This window comes from Lutra lutra, chromosome 13, assembly GCF_902655055.1.
Source record: "Lutra lutra chromosome 13, mLutLut1.2, whole genome shotgun sequence".
In the NCBI taxonomy this organism is placed as follows: Eukaryota; Metazoa; Chordata; class Mammalia; order Carnivora; family Mustelidae; genus Lutra; species Lutra lutra.
Window position 1 is genome coordinate 65,179,621 of NC_062290.1, and position 13,875 is coordinate 65,193,495.

General features: G+C 39.7%; 1 protein-coding gene across 4 annotated transcripts in view; it reads left to right on the forward strand.

Annotated features, from left to right (window-relative positions):
• The window catches only part of PLPPR1 (phospholipid phosphatase related 1), a 306,862-nt gene that overhangs the window by 185,847 nt on the left and 107,140 nt on the right, over positions 1-13,875 (forward strand). For all 4 annotated transcript variants that reach the window (XM_047701116.1, XM_047701115.1, XM_047701117.1 and 1 more), the window contains one exon: positions 12,389-12,498. In XM_047701116.1, the coding sequence (XP_047557072.1) occupies positions 12,436-12,498 (63 nt within the window). In that variant the 5' untranslated portion in view covers positions 12,389-12,435. The remainder of the gene's footprint in view (positions 1-12,388; positions 12,499-13,875) is intronic.

Sequence of the window (13,875 nt, forward strand, 5' to 3'; positions counted from 1 at the left end):
TCTTCCTGGGAGATTTTCCTGGCCCCCATTACAGGTCCCATGTTTTTTAATCTCACTTGTAATTATTTAACATCGTCTTTGCAAGAGACAACGTGGGGTATAAAATTAGGCAAGGAGTTGTGAAAGTTATATTCTGGCAGTTGGAGAAAATAATAAATAAACACAATAAATAAATTCTATCCTATGTGAGGTAGTAAGTGATATAGATAAAAGAGAAAGTAGATACAGGGTAAGGACGATCAGGAATATGCTAGATGGGTCTACAGGCATGCCCACCCTGAATGCACCTGATCTCTTCTGATCTTGGAAGCTAAGCAGGGTTGGGCCCAGTTAGTACCTGGAGGGGAGGAAAGCTCGATGAGGCAGGTGGGCTGCAATATAAAAGAATGGTCAGCCTATCTCCATATCATGGGCAAATTACTCAAGAAGTAGTATAGTGTTAATTGTAAAACATAAAACTATAATGTTATTAACTATATAAAACCTGGCATGGAATGGTATGTTCCCAATAGATGTTTATCAAGGAGACTAATGGGCGGTATTATCATTATTATTATACTCATTCAAAATTCTAAGGCTGGTTCAGTCCCTGATTAAATGCAATCCTCCCTACACTGCTCAGATCCTCCCCTGACTGTGGGCAAATCAAGGCTCACCGCAGCGTTTTCTAATCCTCCTCTGAAACCTCCCTTGGTGACAGGGAATTCCTCTTGCTTCTATTTCCTGTCTCCTGTGAGAACCAACAGGATCCAACAGAGCTAATTAATTACCCTGTCATGAGGGCATAGGGACTTCTGGCAGTGATTTCTGAGGGTGCCCAAGCATTGAGAATCTAATGACAAAAATAAAAACCACTCTGTTCCAGAGAGTTGGCATGAGGATAGATCTGGTATCTTAACTCATGGATCCCTCTGTCTTTCTGTTTCTTTGTCTCTGTCTCTCACACACACATTCATATTCTCTCCCTCTCTCTGTCTCTGTCTGTCTCTCTCTTCCTGTCTTCTCTTCTGAGAAACAAGCAGCTTGGCTCCTGGGCAGCTTAGCTTTAAATTGGAAAATGCAGGCTTGCTTGGCAGAACAACAGAATCACAGACTCCCCACTGCTCAGAACGGTTTGTGACATACATCCTTGCGGGCAAGACCATAAAGTGTTGTCTAATATCCTGGAAACACCACACCCCAAAAAGACTTTCCTGTGCTTCTTTAGAATTCTAGTCTATAGGAGCATTTCCTCTCTTCTTCAAGAAGTTTGCACTTTGGTCTTGATCTTCTTTTCTCTCCACTTAATTAGTGATGCCATTGGTTGGATCATTAGAAGCCACTGTAGCCCAAGAGATGCGAACCAGAACAGAATTCAAAGAGAATGTTGAGGAACCAGTGACTAGGAAGTCTGAAAGGGCACTCTGGTCCCGCCGCCCCTAATATTTAACAAATTCCCTTCTAGGCTACTGTAGAGAGGCCCACATACCAACATACCAACAGGGGCTCCTATTTCCCTCTCCTTCCTGATCATCTGAAAAGTCTAAAACCTGGATTGAAGCCAGCTCTTGCATGGTTCTAATCCCATCTCAACTAGAAGACAGTGGTCTCTAATAGGTCTTCCTAACTCCAGCGTTCACCCACCACTGTCCGTCTCACATCCTATAAGCCAAAGGGTATGTGAAGACTCTAAAATCTTCAGCTTGACATTCAACAAACCAACCCCAATCTTCTAGCTCTGCCCAGTGATCCAGGGTACCCCTTCCAATCAACCATTTAGACATTAGCGTGCTCTCTGCTTTCCTCCCAACTGCTTCAGTTCACCCGCTGAACTCTGTGCTTGACATCACCCTTGTGCTCCTTGTTATTTGTAAAAGCCTAGTCTCTAACTGAGATGGTTTGCTTCTAGGTGGACTTTGGCTCCCTCTCTTTTCAATTCAACTTTTAACTTTTGTGATATTTAATTAAGGCATACACTTTTAAAGCAGCAGTCTAAAGTGATTTTATTTTCAAGTGGTTTTTTTTTTTTAAACAACCAAAGACTCAGAAGTAGAATTCAGTGGAATAATTTCCCACTTTCCATTTTACATGTTGAGATGTTTTCTTGTTTACATTTTTATTTCTAGAACTTCAAAATCACTATTTTTCATTGTTCTTTAGGAATAGTTATAGTGAGTCTTAACTAGTTAGTGGGAGAAAGGGATTGACCCAAAACCTACAGTAGTAACATATTGCTGAGTTCATGCAAAACCTAAAAAGGATAGACCCAAGACCTAGTTTGGATGAGGAGCTAAAGAAGGGACCCCAGGCAGATGTGAAATCAGTCACGGGAGCTGGGCAGTTTGGGCACATAGTGTTAACATTTACTGTGCAGCCATGTGCCATGTCCCGTACAAGGTACTAAGGTTACAGTTGAGCAAGACCAGCAAACATGGCCTTGGCCGCATGAAGCAAAGCTGATCAACAGTCTAGAGAAGGGACAGACATAAAAGAATTGCCCAATAAATACTACGAAGGAGCATGAAGAAAGTACGTAATAGAACTGAACCCATCAGGACAGTTAAGGAAATGTTCCCATTGAAAATGGCATTTAATTAATTAGATCTGAAGGAGGGGCAGACATTTACTAGGCAAATATGGAAGAAGGAAGAGTGCTCTGTGAGGCAGTGTGTGAGGAGACCCAGAGGTGAGAAAGGGCTAGGCATGTGGCAGAAACGGAGTGACTGGAGTGTAGAAAGGCTAAGGGTGGGCACAGGGTGGAGATTGTTGCAAAATGGGACTGGAGAGGTTTGACAGAATCAAAAGGCTAGAGCAAACTGAGACATCAGCCAGGCAGCCTCCCCTTCAGTTGTGAGAGGTCCAGCAGCAGAGAACCCTACACGTCCAATGATACTCTGGCAACAAGGGGCAGCAGCTGTCTTGCAGAGGATCCATTCAGGCGTATGGCTGAAGTGTGAACCAGGCATCCTGGCAGGTTCAGAGGACCCACCAAGATAAATGGGGCAACTGAGTCACTGAGTGAGGTCCAGGCAGGAATGCAGGCCTGGAGAGAGACTGAGGTACCAGGAGGGTGAGTCATCAGATTTAAGCAGTAGGGACAAAGTTGACGACTGGTCATATAGACCAGGCCATGTAGCATAGGAGCCCAGAAGGAACCTGGAATTATTCCTGGGTCTGAAAAGTTATCAAGAACAGTGTGGGGGCCCAGGTATTTTGTAAATATTTCCTAGATTTCCCTGATTTGTGGGTTTTATGCACTTTGTATTTCCCTGCCTTATTATAGGCTAGTTCAAGGGCTGGACTGTGGCTCTAGCTGGGAGACATTGTACGGGGAAGAGACTGGAGGAAAAAGGGAGTGCCAAAGCCACTCTCCTATTATGTAGGGACTTTATATTGTCACTCCTCACAAGCTTTGAAAAGCATCTCTAAAATTGAACAAAGAATTTCTCTTGAAAGGCTAAGAAGTGCATTCCTAAATCACATACCATCTTATGATGAAATCTGTTTTATACTCACCTATACCCCATTCAGTTTGTTCCTATCCCTTCATGTCTTTGTTGCTCTAAAAAGAAAGAGAAGGAGGAGATGGTAGAGGGGGAGGGGGAAAGAGAAAGAGCTGAAAGAAAAGAAATAGGTTTTCCAGCTTTGGGAAATTAAATTCAAACTGTGATCCTGGTTGGAGATAATGTACTAAATAGACATGATCCAGAACAGTGAGGGGTAGTTCAGTGCCACCAATGAAGTTAATCACTATTTTAACATGTGTTAAAGATGAGCTGGATTGGGGGATTATGGCTCACCCTGAGTACTGCAGAATCAAATGAAATTCTCACAACTCACTGTTTCTGACCCCTTAATTTCTCCTCTTCTGTATCTGCCCTTACCTCTCATTAAGAGTTGGGTTACATACAATTATTTCTATGTATTTTCCTATTTTTCTCCCTTTGTAAACAAACCTAATCTTATTTTAATCTTACACAAACCTAATTTTGAGGAATTTCTAGAAAGTTCCATTATGTTCAATGTGGTAAAACTCATGTCCGAGATACCTTTGACATGACCTGAGTTACAGAATGTGCTGGCACATATTCTTGGCTCTGTGACCCCTGATATCTGGGGAAAGCCTACCACTCAGTGGCCTAGGCTCTCAATAAATATTTAGTATTCTGTGGCAAAATTAACAAGTCAGGAAATGACAGATGCTGGCGAGGATGTGGAGAAAGGGGAACCCTCCTGCACTGTTGGTGGGAATGCAAGCTGATGCAGCCACCTGGAAAACAGCATGGAGGTTCCTCAAAAAGTTGAAAATAGAACTACCCTATGACCCAGCAATTGCACTACTGGGTATTTACCCTAAAGATACAAACGTAGTGATCTGAAGGAGCACGTGCACCCAAATGTTTATAGCAGCAATGTCTACAATAGCTAAACTATGGAAAGAACCTAGATGTCCATCAACAGACGAATGGATAAAGAAGATGTGGTGTATATACACAATGGAATACTATGCAGCCATCAAAAGAAATGAAATCTTGCCATTTGAGACGACGTGGATGGAACTAGAGGGTATCATGCTTAGTGAAATAAGTCAATAGGAGAAAGACAACTATCACATGATCTCCCTGATATGAGGAAGTGGAGATGCGACATGGGGGGTTTGGGGGGTAGGAGAAGAATAAATGAAACAAGATGGGATCGGGAGGGAGACAAACCATAAGTGACTCTTAATCTCACAAAACAAACTGAGGGTTGCTGGGGGGAGGGGGGTCGGGAGAGGGGGGTGGGGTTATGGACATTGGGGAGGGTATGTGCTATGGTGAGTGCTGTGAAGTGTGTATACCTGGTGATTCACAGACCTGTACCCCTGGGGATAAAAATACATTATATGTTTATTAAAAAATTTAATTAATTAATTAAAAAAATAAAAATAAAATATTTAGTATTCTGTAAGAGACAAATGAAAGAAAGGAAAAATAAACAATAATACTCTACAAGGAGTACTTCTCGGTGCCACTTATGATTCCTGGATGAGAAATGTTTTCATACTGGTTATTAATTAAACAACACTGAAGTCCCTCTACTTGCTGTCTAACAAATTGGGAGTCTGTCTTGGTGGGAACAGAAAGTATTCTTGGCCATGTATGTGCCCTGGTGATTATTTGTTCTAATCCCTCTGGATGGTTTCTCTTGGGCCTTGGGTACTTTCCATTCATGCTCACCGGAAGTCTACTGAAGACTCAAAAGGGACCCTCTGCAGAGCAACTGGCTCTCTCTCTCTGCACTGTTCTCTTCTCTGTCCTCTGCCTTGTGAACTCCAGTTGCCTGGGCTCCCTCCTCATTCTCATCTCTGCCTATTCAGGGAGACCACTGGCCGCTTTCCTAGGTTCCTCTTCTCCACCGTGGCCTGAAGATTCTCCAGGCAATAAGCGAGGGCAATCATAGGGCTCACCTCTGTTCTCATCTTTTAGGGATCACTGCCCTGTATTGCCCTATGTCCAATGTCTTGAATATGATTGTCTATTTATTTTTGTCTGTATGTTTTAGTTGTCAGGTGTGAAATCCAGTCTCAGTTGCTTTCTCTTAGCTGGAAACAAAATCCCTCCAGAGCTATTTTAAGGTTGTTTAAGCTTGTTTTCAACACTCCTTTTTTGAGATCCCACACCATATGGTAATAAGCAAAAAAAAAAAAAAAAATTACAAAATTCCTCTGTTGGGTACTAAGCAGGAATAGGTTTGTCCCCTTGGGCAAAACTATGTCCTTTATCCCAGGTGAAGCAAGTTCCTCATCAGCTCAAAAATTCTCATGTTCTTGGAGCTCTGCAGTCAAGTCTCCTAAATTAGTGTTTCTCTCCCAGAGGCCATCACTCCCCATACTTTACTCCCCTCTGGAAGGGGATATCTGGCAATGTCCGTAAACCTTTTTGTTGTCAATCATTTGGGAAGGGGGTTGCTACTGTTGGCATCTCACAGCTCGAAGCCAGGGGTGTAACTAAACATGTTGACTAAACAATGCTCAGGATAGCCCTGCACAACAAAGAATTATCTGACCTACAATATCAATATTGACAGGGTTCACAAACACTGTCCTAAATAATTGTGTCCTCAGAGTGAAGAATTATTGGCTTCCTCAGAAAGGTACCATTTTTGGTGTCCTTATTGTTGTTGCCTATGTGAACTCCATTAATTCACATTATCATCACTTTGATGGAAGCCATGACATTTTTTAGTAAAATTAGCCCAAAATGGTCTCTGTCAAAAGAGAAAGCTCTCGCTTCCCTAAAATAATAGACTCTAGGCTACTGAGAATGACCACAGGCTATCTCTTTGGTCCCTGGTGACTGGCAATTTTAGATTCTCATCATAGCTGGGCAGAAAGGCCCACTGAGTCATGGTGCCTAGTTCTCAAGGACATTTTTTGTCATCTATAGCTTCCTTCCTTGCCTGGTCAGCTGGAGCCAATTTTGCAAACCTTAAAAGTCAAGTTTATCCCCATCTGACTGTGACCATGTTCCATCACCATCCACTTTCAGAATCACTAAAACAGATACTCTGTAATCAGTAATTATTTTTGTATTTGTCTTGGGTTGATTAGGAATTATAACACTTCTCATAAACAAGAGAAAATTACATGGAAAAGCCAGTGGAAACATATGAGAAAGCATTGATCCCTTCATTGGACAAGTCTGATTTATGATATACTTAGCTGCCTAGAAATAGGAGCCCTGTCTGAATGTATTACCAGGACACAGTGTTGTCTGTCAATATTCCCCTTTTTCCCTATGTTCCTATCTGATATGGAAATGGGCCATCTTGTATTTCTTGTTCTTGAGGTACTCTGCTGGCAACAGTTTGTCATAATACAGAGTTACATGTACATACATTTTGGTAGCTTATCCTGGTTTTCATACATTTGACCCGGTCTTTGTTTTTAGTTTCTCAAAACTGTTAGGCTGATTCATATCTTTGGAAACTTTGCTCCTGCTGCTCCCTTTAGCTTAAATGCTTCTCTTATCCTCCTACGTTTATTTTAATCAACTTGAACAGCCGTCTCTTCTAGGAAATCTTTCCTTAACTTTGTCTCAACTAGGGCTGGATTATTGCTTCTTTGGACTCTAAGCAAGTTTCCTCTGGAGACCCCTTTCTCTATTTAAAAAATTTTTTTAATTTATATTTTACAATTAGATGGTATAAAACTGAATTTAATAATATATATTAATTTTTTTCTGACTACAAGTCCATTTGCTGGTTTTAGAAGAAATTAAAATCTTTGCATAAGCCCCTAAAAGTATTGTGGATCCTAGGTGCCATGACTACTGTGCCTAATGTATAAAAATTAATGTATATTATAACTAATGTATAAGAGACCCCTGATCGGGGCACCTGGGTGCTCAGTGGGTTAAGCCTCTGCCTTCGGCTCAGGTCATGATCTCAGGGTCCTGGGATCGAGCCCCGCATCAGGCTCTCTGCTCAGCAGGGAGCCTGCTTCCCCCTCTCTCTCTGCCTGCCTCTCTGCCTACTTGTGATCTCTCTCTGTCAAATAAATAAATAAAATCTTTAAAAAAAAAAAAGACCCCTGATCCCATGAGTTAGAATTGATTATTCATTTGTGCTGCCATTATCTCTCATATTTCCTTTTTTTTTTTTTTTTTTTTTTTTTTTTTTTGGGAGGGAGAGTAAGAGCTTGTGTGTATGAGTAGGGGAGAAGCATGTGACACTCCTTCAAAAGATTCTGATGACTTCTGCTTCAGGGAGCATGGAATAAGATGTACTTTTCATTGTTCCTCACTAAAAACAACTGGAAATCTTAGATGTTATATATAAAACAGACATAAGGGGGCACCTGGGTGGTTCAGTTGGTTAAGTGACTGCCTTTGGCTCAGGTCATCATCCTGGAGTCCCCAGATTGGGATGGAGTCCCACATCGGGCTCCCTGCTCAGCAGAGAGTCTGCTTCTTCCTCTGACCATCTCCCCCTCATGCTCTCTCTCTCTCAAGTAAATAAATAAAATCTTTTTAAATAAATTAATAAATAAATAAATAAATAGAAATTAAAAAATAAAACAGACATAAGGAAATAGAGAGGTAGAAGGAAAGGGTAGACTGTCTAGGGATCTCAGCATGCAAGAAACAACACAATAGTGAGTTCCCAGGATTTTCTTTTTGCCTCCTCTCTGACTGGATGTTGGAGACTCTGGCAACTGTGAGGACACCAGTACTCGCAGACAAAATAGTGCCAAGCAAAACTCTAGCCAAGGGGTCAAGAAAACAGCAGCCTAGGAAGCCAAAAACTTTCAGAAAAAAACCCTTGACTCCAGCTGAATACCACAGAAAAAAATTACAGTCTCATCCCTACTGTTGGGCTGGTGAAGGCCAAGGGCAGATCTTGGATTTCTACCTTAGGAGTCTGGGGAAGCCTCCTTATAGCCTGCTATTAGGGTCATGTCAGAGAAGGCCAACGGGGAGCCAGAAATTTATTTCATGCTGGACAGTAATGAGTAGTCTCCCTACTTCCCAGTATCAGGGAAGAACATGTGGGGAGCCTGGACTTTCATCCCTACCAGGCAGTACTGAGACAGCCCTACTTTCCCCTCACGGGGATGGTATCAGAGAGGGCTAGTGAAAGGTCAGCAATCACAAGGCCACCTTCCCACGATGTCCACAGAGGCCACATGGGGAGCTCTAAAGAAAGAGGTACCTCTCCCCTTCCCAGCCAGGATATCAGTGGAGCCCTCCTTGAGGCCCTGAATTCCATTTCTGTCTTGCCAAGGGGCCCCTCCTCAACCAGGCATCACAGAAGACCAAGTAAAGGACCTGGACTTCCTCCTTCACATGACAGTAACAAGGGGATATTCCCCATACCTCCTGGAGGAATAGCAGAGGAAGTATGATAAAAACACAAGGTCTAAACAATATCTTAAGGCTTCTAATGTAACAATCCAAGGTTTCAATCCAAAATCACTCTTCATACCAAGAACAGGGAAGATCTCAAATTAAATAAGACCAACAAACACCAATACCCAGATGACATAGATGCTAGAATTAACTGACAAGAATTTTTAAGCAGTCATCATAAAAATTCTTCAATAAACAATTATAAATATGCCAAAGCAAATGAAATAATAATCTCAGCAAAAAAATAGATAATGTAAAGAAAAAGCAAATGGAAATTTTAGAGTTAAAAAATACAACTGAAATAAAAAACTCAGTAGGTGGACGTAGCTCAATGCCATAATGAAGACTGACAGAGGAAAGAATTCGTGAACTTGAAGATAGTATAGTAGAAAATACCTAATATGAAAAACAGAGAAAAGAGACTAAGGGGGGAAAAATTAGTCTCAGAGACATGATGGACTAAAACAAAAGATATATCATGTCATTGGAATCCCAGGAAATAAGAGAGCATGTTGAAAAGTATTCCAGGAATAAGAGCTGAAAATTTTCTGAAACTTGGGAAAAAACATAAACCCAAAGATTCAAGTAGTGAGAAATCTCCAAGCAGAATAAACCAAAGACTCTATGACTCTATGCCAAGACACATTAATAGTCAAAAGACGAAATACATATCTGATAAGAGATTTGTATTCAGAATATAAAAGAACCCTTGTACCTTGAAAGTAATAAGATAAAAAAGCCAATCAAAAAAACTGAAAGATTTGAATAGATGCTTCACAAAAGAAGATATAAGAATAACTAATAAGCATATGAAAAGATGCTCAATATCATTTGTTATTATGAAATGAAAACCACAATGAGATATCATCTCATAACCACTAGAGTGACTGTAATAAAAGAGATGGGCAATAAAAATGTTAGGATGTGGAGAAATGGGAGTTCTCCTACGGTGCTGGTATCAATGTAAAATGACACAACCACTTTGGAAAACACTTTTGCAGCTCACTTTAACATAATTTAGTGTATGACCCAGCAATTATACTCTTGATATCGAACCATGAGAAATGAAAACATATAGCTACGTAAGACTTACACACAGACGTTTTTAGCATCATGACCCACAACATTGGACACTACCTAATATTGGATTCAGCAAAAATTGGAAACAATCTACATTTCCACCAATTGGGTGAAGATGCTAGAGATATACAATGGAATACTATTAAGCAATAAAGAGGGGGAAATTACTGATACGTGTACTATGCCATGAATCAACCTCAAAAGCATTGTGCTAAGTCAAGGAATTCAGGTCAAGAAACTACATATTGAATAATTCTATTTATTTGAATCCAGAAAAGGCAAACCTATAGAGACAGAAAGTATATTAGTGGTTGACTTGCTGGAGGAGTGGTAGGGTGGTCAGGGAGCTGATGGTGAGGAAGAGGATTCTTTTTGGGGTGAGAAAAAGTGCTAAAATCGCTTTATTTTGACAGTTGCACAGCTTGGTAAATTAACTAAAATAACATTGAATTGTATACTTGAGATGGGTGAATTATATATAAAGTATGCCTCAATATAGTTAATGATCATATGTGTTTGTATAAAATCTCCGTATGCATGTAAAAAGCTAGGTTGTGTTTTGGGCCAGAAGAGTGAAGATAGAGGAGAATTTTGTATGATACCTCAAAGCTTGTCTTGTATTCTCCATTTCATTGCTACTTTTTATTAATCATCTGGAGAAACCATCTAAAATACTAGGTGTCTGATGCTTTTTCTTGTTCTGGTGCCCATGCTTATTTTGAGGAGATTAAACGTTAATTTTCTTTTCCGATATATGGCACCATATTTAGTTGATGCAAACAGAAGGACTCTAAGTCATAAATGCTGATAAGTAAATTCTCAGATATTTGGGTTAAGTGAGGGTAAAACATAAAGGAGTGGTTGCCAGAGCAACTCAATGTGTACCTCACATATGGATTCTTTTCTAATTATAAAAAAAATTAATTCTTCCTAAATCCCAAAATAAAATGGAGATATAGGTTTATTATGGGTATTATTTTGTAACTGATAATATCAAATTTTAATTGAAAAAATTAAGTTGCCTAAAACTTAAATAATACAAATACTGTGATTGGTGTGGACTTAATACCACACATAAATGTTAGGTTTCATCAGAAAAAGCTTTAATCAAGTGAGAAACTTGTATCTGAAAAAGAGAAGGAAATGTGAAGTTTCATTCTAGAAAAAGTAAAGAGGACTTAAAGCTAAAAATAAGTTAAAAACATCAGTTCATGGGGCACCTGGGTGGCTCAGTGGGTTAAGCCTCTGCCTTCGGCTCAGGTCATGATCTTAGGGTCCTGGGATCGAGCCCCACATCGGGCTCTATGCTCATCAGGGAGTCTGCTTCCCTTCCTCCCTCTCTGCCTGCCTCTCTGCCTACTTGTGATCTCTGTCTCTATCAAATAAATTAATTAATTAAAAAAAACAATCAGTTCATGACTTTTAAGGAAAGAGCAGTTGGCCATTTACATGGACTGGCAGTCCCTGTGTCGCTCTTCACATCACAGCTGGTAACAACTACGAGGAAGGATGACATGGGAACAGAACAGACAAAAAATGGTAACTATCAAGATCAGATACTGGAGACCCAGTAAGTGCTACTTTAGATAGAGAATAAAATGTGTATTGGAAAATTCTTTTCATCTGGCCTTGGAAGTTTTATAAAAGTCTAAAACCTCTACGTGGTTGTTCGGTTAATTTTTATTCTTCTTTTAAAAAAAATCTAATGCAGGAATTTTTTGGTTCAAAGTCAGACAGATATTCTAACAAATACTTAAAATAATCCTCTGTTGCCTAGCTACTCCATTCTTGTAAAATGAGAGATTTTATTATGGTGTCAGTGTTTTGTGTTTGGGACACACACACACACACACACACACACACACGGCTGAGGGAACTCAGCAAGAGGGATCAGTGATGTATTAATCCAAAATAGTTAATAGCTGTATAGTCAAAGGAGCAAGGGCACAGAGTAGAGTAGGCAGAGAAAGAAGCCAGGATTAGTGCCTCAATACTAAATGTCAGCTCCAAAGGCAGAGGCAAGGGCAGAAACAAACGAAATAGGCAAATTAAAGAATCAGGCACAAACCAAGGAGATCCATGTAGGATGGACAACAGATGTGTTGTAGCAGAAACTGCCTTTTGTGACATGAGGGCAGTCTACTGGGGTAGAGCACCACGCAGTTCCAAACAATTCGAATTCTGTCCATAGAGTAGGCATAGCTTTGTGCATGGGCAGCTTCCTCCCTGTCCTTTAGACTCTAAGACTGTTCATGGCTGGTATTTATATTTCTTTTCCCTAGGATGATGACTACTCTGTCTAGACTGTATTATAGATTGCTATTTGCATTGTTTATCCACAACTTGTTTATCTGTAAGGCAGCTAATATTTTTACATAAAGACCCAAGGGACTGTTAAACACGTGGTTCTTACACCATGTTACTTATTTCTTTTGCAGCCTGGAGACAGTTGCAGAGGGTGCCATCTTGCTACATGGTGTAAGAAATGGCTGTAGGAAACAACACTCAACGAAGTTATTCCATCATCCCATGTTTTATATTTGTCGAGGTATGTGTATTTCTTGCCTTTAGGGACAAATTGGAATAATAGTAGTTTTGAGGCTGAGAACTTGGGTTATGTTGTAAAGTTATTTGACAAATTTTGATAGCACAAATATTGGTAAAGAATAAATTATGCAAAGTGTTCCTTGAATCGGAAGCCATAGAACAAGAAGGTTTATCTGTGGGTTACAAAATAATTTTGTTTTATTATATCCTTTTTATTTTCAGTGGTGACTTGAATGTATTAATTATGAATGCAGCATTTTAATTAGATCAGTTTTTAAAATAAATATCATATTTCAGGAATCAACAAGCCAGTTGGTTTACAGATGATGTTTGTTGGACTTTTGCCTTACAGCCCAAATAAAGAAAAGGAAATTTTAGAATTGACTATTTCCACTGGGCATATTCTTTAGTGGAGTATTGAGAGCTTACGTAATGTGCAGTTTCTTTTGGTCATGAATGATTTTGTTGAGTTGCTCCAAGTTTGTACCAACAAACAGTTCTCTAGTATCTTCTTGGTTAAACTCATTACACCCCTTTCCCACTATACTTCCCTCTCTATAATGTTTGCTATAGAGAAGACAAAACATTTTTAGGAAATTTTAGGAAGTCTGGAATGATCTGATGCAAAAGCAGAAAAAGCTAGCTACTCCAGGTTGTCTCAAAATAAGATATCCAAGACCAGCTGTAGCATATTCTTATGGGATCTTTTTGGCTGAGTGTGGGAGGAACGTGCATGTTGATGCACTTAATTACCTATGTGAAAACAATCAACAATTGAGGTAAACCGCTAATTATATTAGCAAAATGGTACCTTTAGTACCTATGTGTTTAAACACTTCCTATGAATCAGTGCAACAATATTTTTATTTTCTACCTCTTGAAGTAACCTTAGCTATTTATACAGTCTGTTGGGTAACTGAGCATTCTGATTTTAGGCCAAATATATGTTTTGCTGATCTTTGAGTTTCACTTTACAGAAATCCCTTGGTAGTTTAGATGAACAAATAGTACTTGATTTATTTTCTGGTGATATTTGTGGACCTCTTCGTATTGGAAAATTAGGTGGAAATAGGACATTAACTTGGGAGAGAGATGTTAATGTAAGTCAGGATACTTAAAGACTCAAACTATGTTAAATCTAAAAGGGTAAACAAAGAACTCCTTTCTCAACAGAAACGCATATTCTTCATACTCTAACTTGACCCTTTAACTTATTACACCTAAAACTCTAACTCCTTTATTCTTGCTTCTAAGGCCAAGAATAACTCCATTCAGACAATAACTATACCTTATGTATATTGTGGGCTCATATTGTTCATATTGAAAGTTTAATGAGGGAAAGGGTGTCTCATGCAGCTTATGGGGAAAAGGGAAGAAC